Source organism: Aspergillus oryzae, chromosome 2, assembly GCF_000184455.2.
Source record: "Aspergillus oryzae RIB40 DNA, chromosome 2".
Classification (NCBI taxonomy): domain Eukaryota; kingdom Fungi; phylum Ascomycota; class Eurotiomycetes; order Eurotiales; family Aspergillaceae; genus Aspergillus; species Aspergillus oryzae.
Window position 1 is genome coordinate 2,323,494 of NC_036436.1, and position 22,922 is coordinate 2,346,415.

The 22,922-nt window shown below is 51.1% G+C and overlaps 9 protein-coding genes across 9 annotated transcripts; 6 read left to right on the forward strand and 3 right to left on the reverse strand.

Annotated features, from left to right (window-relative positions):
- Positions 1 to 544: 544 nt before the first annotated feature.
- Positions 545 to 1,185, forward strand: AO090003000088 (putative MFS transporter; the record flags this gene model as incomplete). Its single annotated transcript, XM_003189435.2, has 2 exons — positions 545 to 803; positions 869 to 1,185. 2 exons carry the CDS (start codon positions 545 to 547, stop codon positions 1,183 to 1,185), a joined length of 576 nt encoding a protein of 191 aa, XP_003189483.2.
- A 504-nt stretch (positions 1,186 to 1,689) lies between these two features.
- Positions 1,690 to 3,440, forward strand: AO090003000089 (retrograde regulation protein 2; the record flags this gene model as incomplete). The annotated part of the gene is made up of 2 exons (XM_001819270.1): positions 1,690 to 1,745; positions 1,796 to 3,440. The coding sequence occupies 2 exons, from the start codon at positions 1,690 to 1,692 to the stop codon at positions 3,438 to 3,440; spliced, it is 1,701 nt and encodes a 566-aa protein (XP_001819322.1).
- Positions 3,441 to 4,295: 855 nt separating this feature from the next.
- Positions 4,296 to 5,337, forward strand: thiA (thiamine thiazole synthase; the record flags this gene model as incomplete). The annotated part of the gene is made up of 2 exons (XM_001819271.3): positions 4,296 to 4,632; positions 4,691 to 5,337. 2 exons carry the CDS (start codon positions 4,296 to 4,298, stop codon positions 5,335 to 5,337), a joined length of 984 nt encoding a protein of 327 aa, XP_001819323.1.
- Positions 5,338 to 5,592: 255 nt separating this feature from the next.
- AO090003000091 (inositol phosphosphingolipid phospholipase) lies at positions 5,593 to 7,023 on the reverse strand (the record flags this gene model as incomplete). The annotated part of the gene is made up of 1 exon (XM_023234729.1): positions 5,593 to 7,023. The coding sequence occupies one exon, from the start codon at positions 7,021 to 7,023 to the stop codon at positions 5,593 to 5,595; it is 1,431 nt and encodes a 476-aa protein (XP_023089825.1).
- A 328-nt stretch (positions 7,024 to 7,351) lies between these two features.
- On the forward strand, positions 7,352 to 9,077 carry AO090003000092 (WD40 repeat domain-containing protein; the record flags this gene model as incomplete). Its single annotated transcript, XM_001819273.1, has 3 exons — positions 7,352 to 7,919; positions 7,974 to 8,137; positions 8,196 to 9,077. 3 exons carry the CDS (start codon positions 7,352 to 7,354, stop codon positions 9,075 to 9,077), a joined length of 1,614 nt encoding a protein of 537 aa, XP_001819325.1.
- An 857-nt stretch (positions 9,078 to 9,934) lies between these two features.
- AO090003000093 (alpha/beta hydrolase) lies at positions 9,935 to 11,002 on the reverse strand (the record flags this gene model as incomplete). Its single annotated transcript, XM_001819274.3, has 1 exon — positions 9,935 to 11,002. One exon carries the CDS (start codon positions 11,000 to 11,002, stop codon positions 9,935 to 9,937), a length of 1,068 nt encoding a protein of 355 aa, XP_001819326.1.
- A 2,878-nt stretch (positions 11,003 to 13,880) lies between these two features.
- AO090003000094 (uncharacterized protein) lies at positions 13,881 to 15,817 on the forward strand (the record flags this gene model as incomplete). Its single annotated transcript, XM_023234731.1, has 5 exons — positions 13,881 to 13,885; positions 13,933 to 13,962; positions 14,382 to 14,488; positions 14,582 to 14,745; positions 14,804 to 15,817. 5 exons carry the CDS (start codon positions 13,881 to 13,883, stop codon positions 15,815 to 15,817), a joined length of 1,320 nt encoding a protein of 439 aa, XP_023089826.1.
- Positions 15,818 to 16,227: 410 nt separating this feature from the next.
- pre2 (proteasome core particle subunit beta 5) lies at positions 16,228 to 17,556 on the forward strand (the record flags this gene model as incomplete). Its single annotated transcript, XM_001819276.3, has 6 exons — positions 16,228 to 16,359; positions 16,517 to 16,624; positions 16,680 to 16,835; positions 16,925 to 16,973; positions 17,039 to 17,148; positions 17,221 to 17,556. 6 exons carry the CDS (start codon positions 16,228 to 16,230, stop codon positions 17,554 to 17,556), a joined length of 891 nt encoding a protein of 296 aa, XP_001819328.1.
- Positions 17,557 to 18,023: 467 nt separating this feature from the next.
- AO090003000096 (DNA-directed RNA polymerase I core subunit RPA135) lies at positions 18,024 to 21,869 on the reverse strand (the record flags this gene model as incomplete). Its single annotated transcript, XM_001819277.3, has 3 exons — positions 18,024 to 18,796; positions 18,858 to 21,297; positions 21,369 to 21,869. The coding sequence occupies 3 exons, from the start codon at positions 21,867 to 21,869 to the stop codon at positions 18,024 to 18,026; spliced, it is 3,714 nt and encodes a 1,237-aa protein (XP_001819329.1).
- Between the last annotated feature and the right edge of the window lie 1,053 nt (positions 21,870 to 22,922).

Sequence of the window (22,922 nt, forward strand, 5' to 3'; positions counted from 1 at the left end):
TTGGCATGTCAGAGGCTGCATTTGGTCCCGGAACTCCTTATTTACTGTCTTTCTTCTATCGCCGTCATGAGCTCGGCTTCCGGTGTGGGCTATTCGTATCAGCCGCCCCTCTGGCGAATACATTTGCCGGTGCTCTAGCGTATGGAATTACTTCAGGACATTCCAAGTTAGCAAACTGGAGATTGCTATTTCTTGTGGAGGGAAGCCCGTCATTACTGGCTGCTATCCTAGCCTGGCGGTTTTTACCCGATAGCCCTTCGAAAGCCCGGTTTTTGACCGAAGAAGAAAAAGAGGTTGCGCGAGCAAGAAGTCTTCAGCAGAGTGGCGAACGCGAACGGTCGACTAAGATCAATTGGAAAGAATTAGCCGAAACACTGACTGATGCAAAGGCTTGGTTAACCGCGGTATGTTGATGCTGAGTTCATATAATCTAGTTGTGATGGTGTAGCATGATCGCTGATGTCACTGTGCTTAGTTGATGTACTTCAGCTGCAACGTGAGCTTTTCTTCGCTTCCGGTGTTCCTTCCCACGATCCTGAAGGACATGGGGTTCACTTCGATCAACGCCCAAGGGCTTACGGCTCCGCCCTATTTCGCTTCTTTCTTGGTCACGATTGCCACCACCTGGATTGCTGATCGATTGCAACAACGTGGCTTGATGCTTGTAATCCTGTCTCTGATCGGAGCTGTTGGCTATGTTCTCCTTGCCGTCTGCACGTCAGTTGGCGCGCGTTACGCAGGCGTGTTCCTCGCTGCTATAGGTGTTTTCCCTTGCATCGCAAATATTCTCCCGTGGGCTCTCAGTAAGTTCCCTCTCAGTAAATGTTCCCTAACCTACCATATCGCGAGGCTAACGAACACACACCAGATAACCAAGGCTCGGATTCACGACGTGGAATGGGTATTGTCATCCTCAATATCATCGGCCAATGCGGGCCCTTTCTGGGAACAAACGTATTCCCAGAAAGCGACGGACCGCGCTACATCCGCGGACAATCCATTTGTGCAGCCTTCATGTTCTTCACCATGATTCTGGCGCTCACTCTACGAACCCTTCTGGTATGGGAGAACCGCCGCTTAGACAAGCAGCATGGTACGCAGGCCGAGAGGGAAGCGCGGGGATGGAATAAAGGGGAAAACGTCGCAGAAGAAAACTATGGAGCTGGATTCCGGTACGTGCTATAGTTATGTAGACACGAAAGTAATGATGCTTGAAACGAATGCTATGATGTGACGATGAATGTGAAATTTGGATGATGTACTCCGTATACCATCATGATTATCCAGAATGAAATTTACGAATAAATGTTTCTGTTTTACTCTTTTTTGCTTGTTGGATAAAAGTCGCGTGCCATGATCATCGCTTAGTCGGAGAAGTGTATGTCTCTCCGGTCCTAATGTGGCTAAATATTTAAGTGGAGGGGCAACAATCAGTTCCACTTCGCAAAATAGCCAGCTGAACTCAAGCTAACACCGATCTTCCCCTTTGGATTTTCCGGGTGATTGACTAATTCTTTCCACAAACTAGTCAACCCTAGACACAGTAACTGCGACCCTGAGACATTTTTGAATAACTTGAAAGCACCTATACATAGGACCAAGTAACAAGCTACCCGTGTACATATCCCCAGGTCACCGGGAACCCCAGAACTAACTGCCGAAGTAGACGGTACGGTATATACAGCAAACATGGCCTATGCATCAGAAAGCAATGCCTATCTTTATGGGATCGTGGATATGGGGAGGTATACAACCCCTTCCCTATATACTGAGTTCACAGATTAACATCACCCAGCAATGGAATCCGCTTCTCCATCACCGACATTCCACCCCATACAGCTCGGACAATGCCCACAGTTTACCAGGACCGAGCGGGCATTTCTCTCTACGATGCCCAGTTCTCCGGTGGCTCGCGGGGCCCCATCCCGCAGGACATTATAGAGCAGGTGGTGGACCGATTGGTCCAGTTCCAGATTACGTGTTATGATTTTGGGGTTCCTCCACAGAATATTTATGTGCTTGCTACGGAGGCGACGCGGACCGCGCCAAATTCTGAGGAATTCCGTGCGCGGATCAAGGACCGGACGGGGTGGGAGGTGCGTCTGCTGTCTAAGGAGGATGAGGGGAGGATTGGGGCGCTGGGGATCGCTAGCAGTGCTTCCTCTGCAGCTGGGCTGGCGATGGATCTGGGTGGTGGCAGTACGCAGATTACGTGGGTTGTTGAGAAGGATGGGGTGGTTACTACCAGTCCCAAGGGTTCGTTCAGTTTCCCTTACGGGGCAGCGGCGTTGACGAAGCGGTTGGAGCAGGCGAAGGCTGAAGGGAAGAAAGCAGAGAAGGCATTGAAGCAGGAAATGATCAAGAACTTCCAAGAGGCGTATCGGGCTCTTGAAGTTCCTGAGTTTCTGCTAGAGACGGCGAAGTCGCTGGGAAGGTTTGATTTGTACCTCTGTGGAGGTGGGTTCAGGGGTTGGGGCTACGTGCTCATGAAGCAGCATAAGGTTGATCCTTATCCGATTCCCATCATTAATGGGTTTCGGGTGCGCAGAGAAGACTTCCATGATACTGTTTCTGTGTTGAATTCGGTCTCCGACTCCGATGAGAAGATATTCGGTGTTTCGAAGCGACGGGCTTCACAGATCCCTGCAGTGGCTGTCCTGGTCAATGTCATAATGGACGCCTTGCCGGATATTACACACATCCAGTTCTGCCAGGGAGGTGTCCGGGAGGGTTTCCTCTTCGACCTGATGCCCCAGGAGATTCGTGCACAAGATCCGCTGCTGGCGGCAAGCTTGCCATATGCGTCTCCATCCAATGCAGCGATTAGAGGACTACTGACTGCCGCGTTGCCTTCGACGTCTTCGCCCATGGAATCTCGTCATGCACCAGTTTCATTCACCCCTCAATTACTTGGTGCGCTCGCAAACTTGCTTTTTGCCCATTCCCGAGTGCCGCGCGAATCGCGTTCGGCTGTCGCATTGCATAGTACTACGACCGGAATCCTAGCTTCGGTAAATACACTATCACACACCGAACGTGCCCTGATTGCCTTGATACTCTGTGAGCGCTGGGCAGGGGACCTTGCACCCACCGATGAAGAATTTCACCGGCAATTGAGCCGGTGTGTCTCTAAGCAGGAGGCATGGTGGTGTCAGTACTTGGGTCGGGTAGCGACCCTAATTGGAGACGTGCATCCATCCGGCCGCGTGTCGGACATGCATTGGAGGATCCGATTGGAAACTGAATGGGAATCCATTGTGAAGAAGAAAGACGAGTGCGATATGCTGCGTCTCAAAGTGAAATGCAACAACGATGTGGCTGTCGCCGCGTTCTCTCTTGACAGCTTACAGGAAAGGGCGGAGAAAGTCGAGAAAGTCGGAAAGAAAAAGAACTGGATCAAGGATTATGGAGTGCGAGTGGGGGTAACGATTATTTGCTAATACTTAGGTTTCACTATTGAAAAGGTTCCAGTCGTGGAGATTTTCTGTTTTTGGATAAATGTTAACTAACCGTGGACAGAGTACTATGTTATATAGTGGATCAGATGATCCACCATTCCTCGATCTGACAGACGGGCAATTGATTACGGGATCCCATTGGTAACGAAATGTAAAAGCTAGGAGATCGTCCGCCGATGTCAGGATGATTTCACTTGTTTCTTGTCCGGCTCACCGGTCAAAGCTAAAGAGGAGCAAAAGGAACGGATAGAATCGGGTGCCGCTGATCTATACGGTATAGTGCCCTTATCACGTTGACTCAACCCATGCTATTTAACTCAACCCCTCCTTCTGAACCCCACCATCTTCTTCCTTTTCCTCTCATCCCACACAATTCTCTATCTCAGATTTGAATTCCAAAAGTCCTCGGACGAAACTGAACAAGTCTTCCTCCCTTCGATAAACCTTTGGTGATTGGAATAACTGACCATCTTCTATAGTTCCCAAACCAACCGACAATGTAAATACACTCCTCGATTAGCCCTCTAGAGGGCATACGATGGAAGTCATGGAATACTTTTGGCTGGACTCTCACAATGATCAAGGTATCTTAGGTAACGTCTTTGGCGTGGGCCGGTGTTCGTTCCCAGTCATCGATGCATTCACATGCCCTCCCTAAGCTGGGCCCTAGACTCTAGGATCCTAGTCTAGAAGGACATGGCATCGATGGACTGGGTTCGTTCTGAGATTATACGGCTAAAACTTGATCTGGATAATACCAGCGAAAAGGATCATGCCTTCTCTCGTTCTTCCTGTTGATGGAATGGCTAACAGATGATAGTCATTGCAACTTGAAACATGTCTCCTCCAGCTGCCATCTACGAACCCACTGTGGCCGCTACCGGCCTCAAGGGTAAGGTCGTGGTTTCTGAGACCGCCCCCGTTGAGGGAGCTTCTCAGACCAAGCTGTTGGACCATTTCGGTGGCAAGTGGGACGAGTTCAAGTTCGCCCCTATCCGCGAAAGCCAGGTCTCTCGTGCCATGACCAGACGTTACTTTGAGGACCTGGACAAGTACGCTGAAAGTGACGTTGTCATTGTTGGTGCTGGTTCCTGCGGTCTGAGCACTGCGTACGTCTTGGCCAAGGCTCGTCCGGACCTGAAGATTGCTATCGTCGAGGCCAGCGTCTCTCCTGGTCAGTAGTCCATGATGGATTGCCTTGCACTCAGCTTTCCGGAACTAACGTGCAATAGGTGGCGGTGCCTGGTTGGGTGGCCAACTCTTTTCTGCTATGGTCATGCGCCGTCCCGCGGAAGTCTTCCTGAACGAGCTGGGTGTTCCTTACGAAGAGGACGCAAACCCCAACTACGTTGTCGTCAAGCACGCCTCCCTGTTTACCTCGACACTCATGTCGAAGGTTCTCTCCTTCCCCAATGTCAAGCTCTTCAATGCTACCGCTGTTGAGGACTTGATCACCCGTCCGACCGAGAACGGCAACCCCCAGATTGCTGGTGTTGTCGTCAACTGGACGCTGGTCACCCTTCACCACGATGATCACTCCTGCATGGACCCCAACACTATCAACGCTCCTGTCATCATCAGTACCACTGGTCACGATGGGCCATTCGGCGCCTTCTGTGCGAAGCGCTTGGTGTCCATGGGCAGCGTCGACAAGCTAGGTGGCATGCGTGGTCTCGACATGAACTCGGCCGAGGATGCCATCGTCAAGAACACCCGCGAGGTTACTAAGGGCTTGATCATCGGCGGTATGGAGCTGTCTGAAATTGATGGCTTTAACCGCATGGGCCCTACCTTCGGTGCCATGGTTCTCAGTGGTGTCAAGGCTGCCGAGGAGGCATTGAAGGTGTTCGACGAGCGTCAGCGCGAGTGTGCTGAGTAAATGACTCACTACCCGAATGGGTTCAGTGCATGAACCGGATTTGTCTTACGGTCTTTGACGATAGGGGAATGATGATTATGTGATAGTTCTGAGATTTGAATGAACTCGTTAGCTCGTAATCCACATGCATATGTAAATGGCTGTGTCCCGTATGTAACGGTGGGGCATTCTAGAATAATTATGTGTAACAAGAAAGACAGTATAATACAAACAAAGATGCAAGAGCGGCTCATCGTCACCCCATGATAGTCATACTCATTCCAACTTCTGCCCAGTTCCACCACTTTTCTCGACTAATTCTTTCGCATTCCGCACCTCCCATTCGAATTCCTTAAGCGCGCGCAGCTCGCTTGACATGAATAGCCCGCCAATCAATCCATCTAGAATCCCAGCTCCGAAGCTCAAGGTACTGACCAAAACCAAGATGAACGCCACATACGGCAGATCACCCGTCCACCAAACGCCGACAAAGCAGCCGATGGATACAAACACCGAGATAATAAAGTGAGCCAGGCGCCAACGCCGCTGAGACCGTTCGCGTTGAACATAGGTGTGAATCATGTCGATGATACGATCATAGGTGTCTGGAGATAGGGCTGTATTCGGAACCACGGACTGGCGAAGTTTATTGTCTGTCAAGTTGTCCGCTTCAGAGGGACGCGGAGAGCGGGTGATGGTGGCTTCGACGGCAAAATGGTCGCTCAGCGAGCAACGGAGCGTGGGATGACGCTGTGTCATGCCGATATTGACGGACTCGACGGACCATTGGGGCGCAGGGAAGGCAGGCGGATATCCGCCGTCTCCGACAAAGATATAATCCAGCCGTTTTCCCCTCGGACAGGGAGCATCCTTGTCGACAGCGATCTCCTCCCCCTTCTCTAGCCGTTTGCGTTCCTCCTTGGTCCAGCGCCAGGTGTTGAATTTGCCGTCGCATGTGGCGCCGTTCACGTGGAGGTTGAACTCGGCTGACGGGGTCGGTTTGCCTCGTTTCTGTTCAATGGGGTCGATGGGGGCGGCCACGGACGAGTCTGGGTATATAGCCTGCCATACATCCTGGACGGGACTATGGGCGCGGATAAGCTGGTGTGCGAACGACGACGGCACCATATTAAAGTCGCCCAGTCCAATGGCAAGGTGGCCTCTCTCTGCGGCGCCGCGCATCAACTTTGCGATTTCCCAAGCTTGCGCGGTGCGATGGCAGATATACGAATCATTCGGTTCCTTCTCGTAAGGGGCGTGGAGATGCGTGCAGAACACTTCGGCGACGTCGCTGGCTCCGGGACCGAAGCGTACACGGGCACAGGCAACACCCTTCCCGACGTACCAGTCGCCGCGGAAGAAGGCCGTTGGACGTCCATTTAGCGGATAGCCATACATGGAGCTCTCTTCAATGGGCCATTTCGAGAGAATGGCGAGCCCCGCGCCCATCACGCCGCCGAAGTAGAACTTGCCATAGGGAAGGAGGTGACGAGTCTGCTCACGGATGCTCTCGTAATCTTGTTGTGTCCAACATTCTTGGAGTCCGACAATTTCGGGTGCAGGGTCGGCCAGGGCCAGCTGGCGACCGATCTCTGAGAGACGCTCGTGGCGGTATTTGGCGAGGTATTTGAGGCCCCAGCAGTTCAGGGTGAAGATGCGGATCTGGGAGGGAGCTTCGGAGGGGTAGACGGTGGACTGGGCTGACATGGTGGCCGCGCCGTATTAAGATGAAATGATATCTATGAATTATTAAAATTAGGTAGTTTAGACAAGTCAAGATAGGTCATATTCGGTTCCTGAGCGATATAATCGAAGTGCTTTCATGAGCTTGAACATCGAATAACTTTTGTTGGATGACGCCGACAAGCGCAATCGGGGACCCTCACCGCCCTGTCAGCGACACCCCTCATTGGCTGGGGATTATTATTCTTCTGGATCTTCGCGATAGATTCATTCAGGCCGATTGTTCCTCCTGCGCCCTTGTTTCTCCTTCAATCTCTCGCGCCCCCTTGGCTCCTTCTGGATTTTTGCTCAGATGGACGGGAATAATCACCGCTCCAAGCGCCGTCGACTGGATCGATCCCCAAGCCACGAAAATGGCTACATTCAGTCGCCCGTGGAGTCTTCATCGGACGAACTCGCCGCGGGCTCCGATCACGACGAGGCCGAGCGGCGTCGCGCAAGTTGGACCTTACAGAAAGCATTACCCCCCAAACGTCCAAATACACGCCTGCGCAGTTTCAGCGGCTCTGAGAGCCCAGATGAGCTGGCAGTAGACGCTGACGTGTATTGGCGCTCCCGCAACCGGGGCCGCAATTCGTCGCCCTCCGAAGTGAGCGCCGCGGGGCCGTCATCAGAACACTACCAAGACGAGGAGGAAGTAGACGCCGATGTGGACGACAATGAATCCCCTATGGAAGGGGATGCAGAGCCTGAGCAAGCATATTCAGATCGGTCGCCCACGCCTGTCCCTCCGCCTCCACCACCGCCGCCGCCAAAACCGGACAAGATTAATTACCAGCAAAAGTTTCTGTTACGAGGTCACTTACGGGGGGTTTCCGCAGTACGGTTCTCGCCTGATTCAACTATGATTGCCAGTGGCGGTGGGTTATGAAATTGTATTGTATGTTTCCGGGTAGGTTGCTGATCGCTTCTAGGGGCCGACGGAGCTGTCAAGGTGTGGGATACGTTGACCGGAAGGCTGGTGCATACGTTCGAGGGCCATTTGGCAGGAATATCGACAATTTCCTGGAGCCCGGACGGGGCTATCATTGCTTCTGGGTCGGATGACAAGACCATCCGCCTGTGGAATGTGCTGACGGTATGCCCCCTTCCTTCGTCTGACAGCCATTCTCCACTAAGTCTTACCTGCCGTATAGGGCAAAGCGCATTCGATTCCCTTCGTTGGCCACCATAATTACGTCTACCAGATTGCCTTCTCGCCAAAGGGCAACATGCTGGTCAGCGGTTCTTACGACGAAGCGGTATTCCTCTGGGACGTGCGCTCCGCTACTGTGATGCGTTCTCTCCCCGCGCATTCCGACCCCGTCGGCGGGATTGACGTCGTCTGGGACGGGACCCTCATAGCGTCATGCGCGACCGATGGGCTGATTCGAATCTGGGATACGGCAACGGGCCAGTGTCTGCGCACGCTGGTCCATGAGGACAATCCACCGGTCACGTCGGTGAAATTCTCACCCAATGGCAAGTTTGTCTTGGCCTGGTCGCTGGACGACTGCGTACGGCTGTGGAACTACGTTGAAGGACGCTGTATCAAGACCTACCAGGGGCACGTGAACCGGAAATACAGTCTGTCGGGTGGTTTTGGTACATACGGAGTGCGTGGAGCACCGCCCCATGCCTTTGCTGTTAGCGGGAGTGAAGATGGAGCTGTTCTATGTTGGGATGTAGTAAGCAAGAAAACCTTACAACGGATTGAAGGGCATACGGGCGTGGTCTTGGGCGTCGACACTTGCACGCTGGGCGACAAGCGGTTAATGGTAAGCTGTGGGATCGACCAGACGGTGCGGGTGTACGAGGAGGTCGAAGAAGACGGCCGAATGGAAACCGATGCGAAAGAATCTCCCCCGGCGATCAATGGGACTGGGCCAAATGGAACCGAACCAAATGGGATTCTGCCAAACGGGACAACACAGAACGGAGCAGAAGGACACGATACAAGTGAGCAGCAGGACACCGGAGATACCCAAGAACCTCAGGACACGGAGATGGCAGATGCTGATACCGTTCCGGAGGGATGAACTTTTTCTTATTGACTTCCCATTCTTCTACACTGTGTAATTTACCTACTCTACATGGGTCGGCGTTTGGCAGGATATACTGTACTGTATAATAGACGATAGGATCATGACGACTATTGAATTTCACGATACCAAAGACACGATAGTCTCCGGATTCTCGTCATCCGCAATGCTTTACTCTGAGAAAGACTGATGAGGAAAGAGTACTTTGGGCCGACGCACCCCCGGTTACCGGATGAATTCGGCCAAAATATAGAAAAATACATCCGGTTTTGGGACGATGTCCGACACAGCAAAAGAACACCAACCCCCACTGTCCAGTATGGCAAATGCCGCTTATGAAAGAAGGCTGGCGCAGGGGTTCAGAATCAGTAAGAGAAGAAGCTATAGATGAGTCGGAGCTTCAGTTGGTTCGCTTGTTAGACAAGCATTGGGCTGGTGTCACGGCCAAACATTTCTGCTCTACGGAAGATGGTCGACTCAGTTGGGCCCCTAGACGGGGCCCAGCCTGGTGATTTGGTCTGTGTCTTTGATGGTACGACAGTGCCTTATGTGCTGCGGCCTCGTGCTAGGGAATATGAGGGGGTGTTTTCTTTGGCGTATTGGCGGAGGTTGTTGGCACACTAGACATTAGGAGTTTGAAGAAGCGAACATCTAGACACTGAATTATTGCTAAAGCCCTAATAACCAATGCTGCAAAGTTTAACGTTTACAATGCACTGTGTGTCTATGAAAATATCAGTATCTGAGTAAATTTTAGTTACAAAGCTGAACGAATTGTATATCGACTAACAGGGGACATGACTCTAGTACAAAACACCCAGTTCACACCAAGGACTCTAGACTAGACGGCCCTCTCAGTTGGCCCTACGACTGGCCCGCTTGCTAAGATTCTGCCGAAAGAACTGAGTGATCTTGCCAAAGGGGATGAGATCCACGCGATCGTAGAGGTCGACATGACCGGCTCTAGGCACCCAAAACAACTCCTTCGGTTCCGCCGCACGCGCATAAGCATCCTCGCTGAACTCGCGCGAGTGTGCTTGATCACCGGAGATGAAGAGCAACGGACGCGGCGAGATAGTCTCGATATCGTTGAAGGGGTAGAAGTTCATGAACTTGACGTTACTCGAGAGCGTCGGGTGCGTCGTGAGGTTCGGCGTCGTGCCCTCAGGCGTGAACTCGCCTCGCGGGGTGCGGTAGAAGTCATAGAACTCGCGTCCGACAGCGGGCGTATCGGCCGTGAGCTCATCCGGGGTGCCGCTGGTGTACTGAATCTCGCCACCTTCTATCTCGGTCCAGCGCTGCTGCGCCGCTTCGGCGATGACCTCCTTGCGCTGCTCGAGGCTCTGAGACTTCTGCAGCCCGTTGCGGTTGGAAGCGCCCATGTCGTACATGCTCGACGTCGCAATGGCCTTGATACGCGGGTCGATCTTCGCTGCGCTGATCACGAAGCCACCGCTGCCACAGATACCGAGGGCACCGATACGCTCGCGATCGACGAAGTCCTGCGTGCCGAGATAGTCGACTGCCGCGCTGTATGCCTCGGCATAGAGGTCCGGTGACACGCCGTTGCGCGGCTCGCCCTCGCTGCTACCCCAGAAGGAGAGATCGAGCGAGACGGTGACGAAGCCCTGCTCGGCCAGCTTCGTGGCGTAGAGGTTCGCGCTCTGCTCCTTCACGGCACCCATGGGGTGACCGACGATGATAGCTGGCGCGTTGACGCTGCGGGTGAAGTTGTTGCGGATGAAGAGGTTGCCCCCGATTTTCATCCGGTATTGGTTCTCGAAGGTGATCGGCTGGACCGTGACGCTGTCACTGCGGTAGAAGTTGTCGGCTCCGAACGACATATTCTGGGCCATTGCTGACATTGTATTGACGATTGTCATCAGACCAAGAGCGGCGATGCCGCTTCCCATCATCTTCATGATACTGTTGCTGCGGTGGGTTGATGTCTGTAAACTGAGGTAGTAACTATGAAGGTTTGAAGATGGATTGCTTCTAATTCAGGCGGCATATTGCTGCTCTTATATCCATGAGATAGGCAACAGGACTCTGCACTGCCATCACCCAGCATCAACCCAAGCAACTATTGATGTCATCACCAGAGTAACCCTACAGAATACCAGACCGAGGCCGCGCGTTGCCAATACCCTTGAGCATGAAGCCATCGCCATGCCAAGATAGACGATTGGTAATGATCCCCTCAACTGGTCCAGGTTCATGATGAAGAAAACCCGCTCGGCCCGTTGGACAGCCTATACTCCGATATATATTAAGGTTAGATAGAGCAATGGTAGTGGAGCCCCTAATGCAAGTTGCTTACTTGTGGGGCCGGGAAACCAGAAACCCTTGGATTTCGCCCATGAAACCCACTCTACCCTGCCTATGAAGTTCGACCATTCCTAAGATATCCCTACCTCCATGTCGATCCATAACTGCAACTGGCTTATGCACTTGTGCAACCATGGGTCGGGGTGGAATAGATGTACCCGGCGCATGGCAATGCATTCGCTATCGTAGCACGGATAGATTCTGAGTCTGACGAACTCGATCAGGTCGCTCGCCGACACCTTCGGGATTGAGCTCGGTAGCTGTGGGAGCTCTAGGCAGCACTGTTGATGTCTGCTTCATTGTGACAACTGTCTATGAACTCCGAGACCGGAAAGCTGCACACTGATACAGCCCCTAGAATATACAACTCCGATGGAGATAATGTCCCGATCCACCCTCTTATCGACAAAGCTCTAGAAACTTAGTATAAACTAGGTCCATTTGAGAGACCAGCCACTACAGTGGAAGACTGCAGAGCAATAAAGGCTATATCATACTGGACATTATTCTCTATATTCGGGCACAATGCCATTGCTAAAAGAAGTATAAAGTCGAGAGGCAGATTAGTCCCTCGATGGAAGTTGTTGCAGCCGAATACTATTCTGAAGGAGATTGGTGAGGATAGGGCAAGGACTCATCCGCTTTGTTGATAGGGTTAGGAATGATGGGATATTTCTGACTCGTAGACCTATTGGTAGTATAAGGATGGTGATAGGATCGGTACAGAGGCATCAGTTATTTATAAGTTATCATAATCCACTGCATGCTTGCAGGTGCATTTAATTTATTATGAAGAACTGAGATCTTTCTTCAGACCTCTAAAGTAGCATCAGACGGGAACTATATATATGCGATCACCTATAGAGTAAACAAGACATGTCTTACTAGAACTTGAGGACCACAGATATATTGGCCAAAGACGCCAATAAAACCAATATGCAATAGATATAAGCAAGGAAAAGACTTATGCATAGCAGAATAGCAAGAAAAAAAGAGGTGGCGCACGCCCTAGCACTACTTATATAGTCATCCATAGTTTTTATATATAGCGCATAAACCACCACAAAAACACAGACACAGGTTTCGTCAGTCACACGCCAACGTGACCATCTTTAAATTGAAAGAATACTCATCAGCACATATTCCTTCACGTTTGTTGCCTTCGGTAGATATATACAATACATCCGTGGTGATAGATGAGTATGTCATCGGATACGATCACCCACATGACGGGCCCGGATCAAGTGATTCCAAATGTCAGGCTGGACTCAGAGTCGACGATCTGACCAGGTAACATTATTACTCCCTGACTAGAATTTAAAGAACTCTTATAAAGCAAAGACCCTCCAGCCAAGCTTAATTCACTAGTACATCTCTGGAAGCTTGTTCCTGCTATACATCGCCCGGGTTTGGTGTCTACTCGTCAGAACATAAGACCAAGAAAATCAAAGCAAGACACTAAACAAGATATCTTTGAATCAATACCGCAGTATACAAGCCTATACCAACTCTCTTCTATATCTCAGCAAACCTACATCATTCCAGCACCACCCAACTCAGCCCCATCCACCCAAAACCAAGCCCTAATATCCACCTCCTACTACAGGAAGAAAGAAAATGTGCTTCCTGGAAGTCGACGAAGGCAAAGGCCCCTGTATCAGAGTCGTCGAATTTAGAAACCCACCTATGCGCGTTGCAATCCCGCCTCCCTCGCATCGTCGCCGTCGCAGACACAGCAGCAGCAGTAGCAGCTCTAGCTCCAGCTCCAGCAGTAGTGATAGCCACGACTCAACCAGCGTGTGTCCTCCACGGCACGCTCACTCTCACTCTCACCACTGCGAGTCCCCGCGGTCGTCATATACTACTGTGTCGAGGCGGAGGATTCGTACTGTGGAAGAATCTGTTCCGATTTCAAGATGGAAGGGGTGGTGGCTTGGGAGTCGGGATTTCTTGCCTGAGCGAAGGTGTGTGGAGTACATTGAGCCTGAAGTTAGAGAGGTGAGGGGGAGGGAGAGGGAGAGAAGGAGACCTATGTGGGAGGAGGATGTGGAGTATATTCGGGTGTAGAATTGTTGGAAGACATCTTGTTCATGGGAGTTTTTGTTGGTTATGGAGTTGGGAGTTAGGGTTTGGGGTCTATGGCGGGGGGGGAAGGTGGTTTTCGTTTGGGTTTCCGGATTACTTAGTCAAAGTGTTTCTTGACTTTTCTTCTTCTTCTTCTTTTTCTAATTCTTTCTATCCTATTTTCTGGGTTTCTTTCCTGTTGATCGAACAAATCTAAATCGAAGAAGTGCATGGTGTATCCGTGGCTATACTGCCAAATGATCTCATCCCGAACCAAGCATTGATCAGATAAGCTTAGGAGAAACTCGCCCCCCCCCAGCCTTACAAAGAGCACTCCTATCCATGGTAACTTTGCTTCGCTTTGTCTGCATTCGGACAATATGACTTCAAAGCTTCCGCTTATCCCGCATGACGTCAGTACTGTGACCACGATCGATGCGATCATAAAGTAAAAGTATAGGGCGCTGATCCTCCCCTTACATGAACATGGGTTCGTACTTTCGAACATTCAGTATAACCTGATTTAGTATTGCTCTAACCTGTGAACATCAATTGTGTATACCATTCACTAAGCTGTATTGTTTGACCTGCGAGGAAGGCGCACTTCTCAATTAGGATATTCTACCAGTAGCTCGACAATCCCATTTCGCCACTTCTGAAAAAGTTGCTGAGACTAGTGTCGATTCCGTTGTGATTTTGTACAGTTTCATCCACAACCATGTACGAGGATCAATGGCAGAGCTTCAGTGCAGGGCTAATATGACCTAGGAATCGAAGCCTTTCTGTGCGAAGGAGGAATTCGGTTCCTTCGCGGAGCCGCTTCAGTTTCGCAACGCTGCGCGGCACGCAGCAGCCTGAACTGAGCAAGAGGATGAACCGCCTGATCAAGAACGAAAATGCGGCTATTAGTGCTTATGAGAAGGCCGGTCGTGAGCGTGTGTCCACCGCAAAAGAGCTCTCCGACTGGGGGGAGGCCACGGAAGACGACGCTGTATCGGACATCACGGATAAACTGGGTGTGTTGCTCGCCGAGATGGGCGATCAAGAGGAGATCTTTGCGGGTTACCTGGAGGAGTATCGGACGGTTCTCAAGCACATTCGCGAAACAGAGAACTCGGTTCAGCCGTCGCGTAATCACCGAGCCAAGATCCAGGACGATATCGCGAAACTGAAGATTAAGGACCCGGAGAGTATCAGGTTGGAGACACTGGAACAGGAGCTTGTGAGAGCGGAAGCACAGAGCTTGGTTGCTGAGGCTCAGTTGACCAACATGGTTCGTGTCAACTCTAGCTACCTATAATAACTGTGGCACATGCTAAGTCTTCGCGTAGACCAGGGCCAAACTCAAAGAGGCTTTCGATATCCACTTGGCCGCTGTCATTGAGAGAGGCGAGAAGCAGATTTTACTCGCCCGCCATGCTCGCCGCCTGCTTGGTATCCTCGACGACTCGCCTGTTGTCCCAGGAGAACCTCGGAAAGACTATGATCGTGGCGACGAGGCGAGTCAGATCATTCAAGACGCCGAGAGAGGTCTTCGCACCTGGGAGAGTACTACCGTGCCTATCCCAACATCGGCCGGACACTTGCATGACAGCACACTCCTTCCAGCCCCAGCAGCTCGTGCGGCTCGGGATAGCCAAGCCCTCACCGTCGGCTCGTCTGAAGTAGATGGCCGTGAGATGTCTGCTTCGACCAGGGATATTAATGGTTCAGCTTCAGATATTCGTTACACTGAGGAATATCCTCCCGAGACTCAAGGCACCAACGAATATGTCAATGAGTATGGGTCTGGGACTCAACAGGGTATTGCGCCTGTGATCGAAGCCCAAGAGTTCCAAGAGCCTGTAACAGCGCCGGTTGAGCCAACTAGGGATACGTATAGTGCTCCTGGTAATGCCATCACTTACATCCCGGGAACTAAGCAACGTGTTGATACCGCCACTGGAGCTGAGGGTTACGGGGAGTCCAGTATACAGGGAGCTAGGGGCATGTATGGAGCCACTCCCGATGTTACTGGATATACCCCTGGAGCTCAAGACACTATTCCGGGGACAAAGGAGCACGTTGGACCCATCAGCGAAGCTAGAAGCTGGGACGCATCTGTCACAGACGTGTCTGGGGATGTCAATGAAAATGTTGCGAGCGGTAGAAGTATCGATGACTCAGTCTCCATCACAGATCCGACTCAGCACTTTGAGGAGCCCTCCACTGAGCTGACGGAAGGAACGGAAGCAACCAAAATGACAGAGGCCACGGATGATGCCAACGGATCTATTCGGGAAAAGCTGCAAGAGCAGCCCCAGGCAGCTTTGGGCATCCCTCAAGTCGTCGCTGTCCCATATTAAGCTAGTCAAGAGCGATGTCTTACCATTGTTTACTCCCTATGTTGCTTTTGAAGTATTATTATGTATATTAGTATGGAAATATGAACTTTGAATGCAGATTACCAAGAAAATCCCCGCCGAAGGACTATCCCTTCCATGTAAATTGAGTGGAGAGGTCATCGTAGAGATAGATGTATGAAGTATGAAGGGAAGGCAAACTGATAAAGGCGATAAGGTGTGAAGTAAGCGATATGATCACGTGACCCAGGCGGCAGGCGTGACGCGGACGGAGCTACAGCATCATCTGGGAAGCTCTTCTTCCCGCCCAGAAGCTCGACCTCCTCCATCCCACCTCCTCACCATCTGCCCTTGTATATCAACTAAGGCTTATTATCCCGCTTCCCAGATACCGATTTAGATCACCGCCCGCCATGGACAAGTTGGTCGCCCAATATAGCCGCCCGGCCCATCAGAATGAGATGTATTCCGAACAAGAACAGCATGACCTCACAGAGAGCCTTCCTCCCCTCTCTCTGAAATTCAACCTTCCTCCAGTTGACAACGTGAGCTACAACCCAATGAATCTTTTATGTGGTGTCGCCTTCGGAAGAGCGTGGTAGCGATGCTACCACTTACCTACTTCACGCCGGAGGACCAAACAGGTCATCATATAATATGCCGAATAAGCGGAGACCCTAGCTAACCTGACCCTTCGTCTAGTCAAGATCCTGGCTCCGTGCTATGACTGATGATCACTCGAACCCAAGCTGCCCCATTAAACTTGCCCACGGAACGACAACACTGGCCTTCCGATTCCAGGGCGGAATTGTACGCCGTCCTATGAACCGGTCCCCTCGTTCTCCACTGACAAACGGTATCATAGATTGTCGCGACAGACTCTCGAGCCACCGCTGGAAATTGGATTGCCAGTCAGACAGTGAAGAAGGTTATTCCCGTCTCGCGGTTGAGCCGTGGTGAGGATAAGGCGAACAATGCCCCGACCCCCGGTCTGCTAGGTACTATGGCGGGTGGTGCTGCGGTACGTACCCCTGTTATGTTTGGGAGTGGACAGCGCTCTGTGTATGCTTCAGATACACTCTAGAACTTTGCTCTAATGACTGGACGTAGGATTGCCAATACTGGTTGAGATATTTGAGTCAGCAGTGCACACTTCATGGTAAGTTCTAGCCCATCATTCTGCACGTCATAGTGCTGAAATGTATTGATACTAACTGTTGGTAGAAATCCGCCACAAGCGCCGTATCACCGTTGCAGCCGCTTCCAAGATTCTCGCCAACCTGACATACGCCTACAAGGGATACGGTTTGAGCATGGGAACAATGTTAGCAGGAGTATGTGACTCGTCCCATCACATTATAAATCACAAAGACGGATCGAAGCTAATGCATTTCCACTGTAAATAGATGACCCCTCAAGAAGGCCCCGCTCTCTATTACATCGACTCAGACGGTACCCGACTCCCGGGCAACCTGTTCTGTGTTGGATCCGGTCAGACATTCGCCTACGGTGTGCTGGATGCTAACTACCGTTACGACTTGACTGAGGAGGAGGCCCTTGAGCTCGGCCGGAGAAGTATCCTGGCCGCTATGCACCGTGATGCCTACTCTGGTGGTTTCATCAACCTGTACCACGTTAAGGAAGAGGGATGGGTGCACCACGGCTTCGACGACATGAACCCGATCTTCTGGAAGACGAAGTTGGAGAAGGGCGAATTCTCGAATGTTACGTCAGAGTTGTAATGTGTGGTGTCTTAGATGGTTTCTCATGGTGGACATGATATATCAATTTTCTTTTCTTAGGCATACAAGATACTTCCTTCTATGAGTCTGTTTGACAAGCAGTAATGGGACCGAAGTCTCATTGGTCTCATTTCAAAAGAGATCCTTTCCTTGTGTTACAGTTACTGGGAGAGCTCAGCTGTTTGCACTATGGTACATTCTACTAAAAGAGAGATAAGTATGAAGTTGAAAAGAAAACAATACTATAATGCTATGATATACTAAACAAAAATCTCATCCCAGATAGATAAGTACATACATGGACACATCCAGGAACCAAAATATTGCTAAATACTCCCCATCTATACAAGCTTTTTTCCCGAGCCAACGTAAAATCTTGTCAGGTTCTTTCATGTCGTTCTTTGCTTTTCTTACTTTGCCCTTGAGATGCAGGATATAATAAACATCTCTCATGTTGAGCGGGGCGATTAGTTGTCCACCTTGAACTTCATCCTGATACCCATGGCAGCAAGCTCAACATCCAGGTACCGGAGCACACCCGGAACAGCAACGACAGTGACGTTATCACCGCCGACGTAGCGCCGGCCGTCACCGTCTTCCCAGGTGATGGCACGGGAGTCATCAAAGACAGCTTCACGGGCGCAGCGTCTGCAGCGCACGATGCCGGAGGAGCCGCTGGCCTGAGTAAGCTGGCTAGAAGCAGCCTTTGCGGCTGCGGCGGCTGCGCCCTGGTTGCGGGCCTTTCCAGAGCCACCGGCGAGGGCGACCTGTGTCGAGAGGAAAGAGCCACAGTCGCGGCAGAGCCAGGCACGCTGAGTATCGGAGCAGTTCATGAGACGGTCTTGGAGGATGAAGGCGGCACCGTGGGCAATGAGGGAGTCACGTTCCATCTCACCGACACGGATACCACCTCCCTTGGCACGACCCTTGACGGGTTGGCCGGTCAGCGAGTTCACGGGACCGGTGGTACGGACTTGGAACTTGTCGTTAACCATGTGACGGAGACGCTGGTAGTGGACGACACCGATGAAGATATCGGCGGCGAACTCTTTACCGGTGATACCACTGTAGAGTGGTTCGTTGCCGTAGTAGTTGTAGCCTGCCTTGCGGAGTTGGTGGCCGAAGTAATCGGCGGCGGTGTTCTCCTCGGAGAATTGGAAGGGTGTCGAGTCCTGGGGATGGCCGTGAAGAGCACCGGCCTTGCCAGCCATTGATTCGATCATCTGGGCGATTGTCATACCTGTTTCCATTGGTCAGTCGAGGAATCTTATAGGTGATATAATCAAAGGATGAAGACTTACGAGAGGGGAAAGCGTGAGGGTTAATGATAAGGTCAGGTTGGATGCCACTCTCGGAGAAGGGCATGTCGACTGCCGGCCAGAGTTGGGAGCAGACACCTTTCTGTCCGTGACGAGAGGAGAACTTATCACCAATGACAGGCTTTCTGGGGATACGGTACTTGACGCTGAGGGATTGGCACGGTTCGATACCGGTCTCGGCACCCATGATACGGATGCTGTCGATGTATCCTTCTTCGGCGTCCTTGTACTTGACAAAATGGGTGATGCCATCGACATTCACATAAGAGTCCGAGGCTGCATCATAACGCACGTTGTGGTATGCAGCGACGAGACTTCCCTCCTTGACCCTAGCGCCAATGTGAGGAAGACCATCTTCGTCGATGGTGTTACGCCACTCAGCCCTAATTTCACCCCCTGGAGCAAAGCCGAACAACTTAGTAATTTCACGTCTAGATTTGTTCCTTCGCGACTCTTTCTCATCGAGGGAATGGACCTTCGTCTTGTAGATTGTACCGTGACCGAATCCACGTTCGTGTGAAGATTTGTTGATAATCATAGCGTCGTCCATGTCATAACCCGTATATGAAATAATAGCAACAACCGCGTTCGTGCCGTTCGGGAAGTTATCCAAACCATAAGCATTGTAAAGAGGGGGGCGCACAATTGGTGTCTGTCCCGTTTGCAGTCGGTAAAGCTTGTTGTCTGTACGGTAATCGATGGCTGTTCCGGGCGTTCCCATTGTCTGCTTGCTCATTTGACACTGGTACATGTTACGAGGCGACTGGTTATAATCGGAGAAAGGAGTCATGTTAGCCACAATTGAGAGGATGTTTGTCGGTGTAAACTCAATGTGCGTCGAAATACCCGCGACAAGGTCCGATGGTAAACAGGCAATTTCCATGAAGGGCTGCTCGAACGGTCCCACGTAGTCAAGCTTATCGAGAGGCAAGTACTTAACCTCTCTGTACATCCTAGCTGCTTGCGAGAACATGTAAATACCGGGATATTGACCACCGTTAGAGTTAGGGACATATCCAATCTCCAGCTCTCGAGGGACATTGTGGCTGCCCTCAACCTTCCAGTGTCTCAGGGTATCAGCGATCATGCGAGCCTGTTTCGGTGAGCAGAAACCAACGATTCTGCCATCCAACTGAACCGTTACGCTCTCCTCCAATGAGACAGAGGACTCCGAGCGCACACCGAGCTGAACCAAGAGCCTTGGGAGGTGAGAAACATCGATATCACTGGTGGAAATCAAGCACTTGTGTGCAAGATGGTTAAGTAGACCACAAGGAGATCCATCAGGTGTGTGAACAGGGCACAAGAAACCCCAACTTTCAGGAAGGAGCTTTCGAACAGTGGTGGTTTTCAATTGTGCGAAGAAACTACCTCTGTGAATCATTCGGAAATGACTGATGAATCGGTAGAAGTTAATTTTCTCAGCCATGACAGTATAACCGGACGTCTGCTGCAAATCGAGACCCGTGGGACTAACGAGGTTACCAGTCGACAGGAAATACTCCAGCGCACCACCAATATTCTCATTTGACCGCTTCACGACCTTGCTCAAGAAGTCCCTCTCGAATGAAGGATCAGTGAACTTCGCGCCGTGGTTGCGCATGCTCCAGTCTCTCAGGATAGGGCCAAAAGACCTGACCCACTCCTCCAACCTCTCCTTTAGGATCATACCGTAGAGGAAACCGCCAAGCAGGATTTCTTGGTTAGAGACAGCATCAGGGTTGTCAGGGGCACAGTCACCGGCGACGAGAGCGTAAAGTTTGCGAATCATGAACATGATCAACTTGAACTTGTCGTAGTCCTGAGTTTCGGTAACGTTCTGATTACCAAGGTGTGGCAATACAACCTTACGAAGAAACTCAGTGCCAGCTTCCTCATTAGACATATCCATTGGAACACCGAGGACGGGCTTGAATTTCTCTCCCAGGTAAGCTCGGCAGGCTGAGCGACTATGCAGGTTGTATCCTTTGTATGTCCGCAGCAAAAGTTCCACACGATCCGTAACAAATGTATTGTTGATTCCCTCGGAAGAGGCACTGCCAACTAGTCCTTCGAAAATTTCGCGATCATTCGTCTCCACCAGCGCCTTAAGAATCATCATCACCGGGACAAGGTACTCATTCTTGCGCCATGAGAAACGGAAAGTAACATTACCGTCACTCAGATAATGTAGGACATTGGTCTGGGACGTCTGATCAGGACGAACGGATCGGATCTGAACACCGAATTTCGTATACGTGTGGCCACGCTTAACGAAGGAACCACGAACAATGGCCATGGGGAAATTCCTCTTTCCGACAATCAACATTCGGATCAACTTCTCGTTTCCGTTTACGATGAAATAGCCGCCCAGTTCCTCTGACTCTTCCTTGTGCTCAACAAGTTCCGCGGGAGTTGCCTTCTCCAGATGGCATCGATTCGTCTATGCCACACTCGCGTTAGCCAAGCCAAAATTAGGAGAGCCTCCAGTATAGATCCACTACAGCTACTCACCCTCATCATAATAGGGACCTGGCCCAATTCTCTGACGGCCTCCATCCAGTCTCCATTGTTCACCCGATATTCGATCCTAGCGCGCAGCTTGCCACGGTATGTCGCATGCCTCTCTCTACATTCAGATGGGTAAATATTGCGGTTACGAGTGGTGAACTTGTTCGTCGGGGGGATGGCAGGCTTCTCGAGGAAAACTTCTTTAATGCGAACATGGAGTTTGTTCCGCTTTGGTGCTTTTCGACCCTCTGCCTGTCTGGCCTTCTTCTGCTCAGGAGTTTCTGCTTCGCCGTCTATGAATGTCTTGGTACCGATATCTTTCAATCCTGCCTGCAAAATCTTGCTGTCCTCGAAGAGCGCATTGAAGGAATCAACGTGCGGCTTGATGGAGGCTGCTAGTGCAGGATAAGCTGTACGATCCTTGGGAGGGTTCTTGAAAAGATGCTCCCGTCTGAGCACATCATAATTGACAGACCAATTGGTGTCTGTCTTAGCAGGAGCCATGGTGAATTGAAATGGCTTTGATCGAAGAAAACGTTTTTCTTCCCAGAGCGGAGGTGAAAAAAAGTTTCAATTGTACACTTCAGTCTAGACAAGCCGAGGTTCCAGTCAATATAATTCGGTGTGACTGGTGTGCCTCAAGATCTCATCCCCTCCTGCCGCGAATATCAAAAGCGAGGGAAGAAAAGTGACCAAGAGGGAATGAGACTCGCAATGGGAGTACGAGCGCTGGTCTGAATGAAGCCTTCCTGTCGCTGCGACGGGGAAATTTTTCGAGGTGGAACCGACGGACAGATATCATCACGTGCTGATAGATGGTGATGATGAGCTATGCTCTTCTGCCTGAGGCCGCAAAGCAGTAGCACGTTATGCAAGGCTTGCATCACGGGACCAATGTGCGGGACGGGACGCCGCCTTAGGCAACAAGGCAAACAAGCTGATAGATACCTACAGTCGTTGACGTTTCTTGATGTAGTTCATTGCTTTCTTGCTCCCCTGTCTCCAGATAAGACCGTGTGCATTCACTTTCGAACAGGAATTACAAATCAAAACCGGTTCTGCATTCACTGATTGGGTCGCTATTGCTGTCATTTTTCAGAGCAATTTCAAGAACCTCTTCCGTGCGACAGAACCACTGGCTTTGGAACTAACTCCTGTAGGGACTTTGACCTCGTCCAGACTGACGGAAATGAGTGACAGGGGCCACTAAGCGCTCCCCTCCAAAGCGGCGCAGAACGAGCGGTCATGCGTGCACATAGATCGGAGCACTTCAGTTTCACCGCAAAGCAGTGAGCAAAAAGAAAGAAATACCATTCCCTATTGCCTTCATCAGAAGGAACCGCGCCTGAAACTGAAATTGAAAAAAAGATTGCCGCTCTCTCCGCAACGCTTTTGGTCTGGGGAGTCTCTCTGCCGCCCCCTTCAATCAAGTTCAGCTCGACTTGATTCGGTGTCGTTCCTCTTCCAGACCTCACGTCGCTTTTTCCGCCATCTTGTTCCCTGCTTCCCCCAAATCCCCAATTTTACTACTACTAGGCTTACTTTTCTTCCTCACGT